The sequence below is a fragment of the Helobdella robusta genome (genome assembly GCF_000326865.2).
Source record: "Helobdella robusta unplaced genomic scaffold HELROscaffold_36, whole genome shotgun sequence".
Lineage (NCBI taxonomy): Eukaryota > Metazoa > Annelida > Clitellata > Rhynchobdellida > Glossiphoniidae > Helobdella > Helobdella robusta.
In genome coordinates, this window is record NW_008704742.1 from 1,225,054 (window position 1) to 1,226,463 (window position 1,410).

Here is a 1,410-nt window from a genome sequence, read left to right on the forward strand (position 1 = left end):
GTGTGTGTGTGTGTGTGTGTGTGTGTAATGAAGGATTTCCACTTCATTATGAATTGAGTTATGGTGTATAACGTTATTGTGTAAATTGTGAAACGTTTGACAGATTAAATTTAAGTTTTTGTTTGAGTTGAAATTATTTGGATATTTTGAATATTTCTTCTAGCTCTTAGTTAATATTGGTTATTTTATATAATAGCTTTAATTGTTGTTTCTCTTTTTCAGGTACGACATTTACTTAATTAAGGCTAAATTGATTTAATTAATTTATTATTTTTTATTAATAAAATCGTTTCTCTTTTCCAGAGCAACACAATTTAGTTGTTATATGCCGAACTCTATTATAAAACAACAATTCTACGGCTATTGAACCATGGACAAATTGAAATTTGAATTCATAGTAAAATCGAACGAAGTTCCAAAAACAAATGTAATATGCATAACCTCAATTACGGATATGAACAACCGCATATTTGCAATTCCGGATAAATATCAGCCGGTAAAATTTCATGAGACAATTATGAAGACTGAAACTTTTCTGAAAGTAAAAACTACATTACAAAGAAGACATGAAAAAAGACAAGTATGGATTTCATTAACACCAGAAATAAGAAATGTTTATATAGATGAAAATGGAAATATGCAGTTAAATGGGTATTTACTAGAGGAAATTACTGCGGAAACACCGAAACTGACAGCTACGACTGGAATTTCTGAAAAAACACTGTCAAAAATATTGGAGAATTTTACAGAAATGACCAAGGAAATAAATAAACCTCAACATATAGGAAACCTAACGAGAACATTTGTAATAGATAAATTTTCAAGAAAAACATCAAATGTTTCTCAATGGATGAATATTTTTGAAACAGAATGTGCTCGTTTAGGAATAATTGAGACTCTGAGGTTATTTTTAGAGGAAACGTGCATGGACTGGTACAGTTCTATGCTAATAAAGTGTAGTGTAAATTCAGATTGGTGGATGTGAAAAAAAAACTTTTATGAAACCTATGCTGACAAAGGTTGGTCGCCAGTCCGGTACGCAATTTTATTTAAACACAAACAAAACTCATCATTATTAGCATATGCACAAAAAAAAGAAATATTATTATTAGAATTAAATAAATCAATGGATAAACAAACCCTCATTGATTTAATCGTTACAGGGCTACCATATTATATAGCGGATAAAATAGAGATAATTTAAAAGAAACTGAAGATTTATTTAATAATATTCGAGGTTTAGAGCATTTAGTAAAAAAAAGAAATTTTGAAAAAAAGATTATCAGTTTGACTAGAAATCCTGTTTTGGAATCATATGAAAACCAAGAAGATATTTTGAAAGTTGTAAATTTTATTACACTTGAAGACATTCAAAAGGACCAAGAAATAAACGAAGACATAAAACAATAT

The 1,410-nt window shown here is 28.5% G+C and overlaps 1 protein-coding gene across 1 annotated transcript; it reads left to right on the forward strand.

The window, feature by feature from the left end:
• Window positions 1-370: 370 nt before the first annotated feature.
• On the forward strand, window positions 371-985 carry HELRODRAFT_176128 (hypothetical protein; the record flags this gene model as incomplete). The annotated part of the gene is made up of 1 exon (XM_009023455.1): window positions 371-985. The coding sequence occupies one exon, from the start codon at window positions 371-373 to the stop codon at window positions 983-985; it is 615 nt and encodes a 204-aa protein (XP_009021703.1).
• Between the last annotated feature and the right edge of the window lie 425 nt (window positions 986-1,410).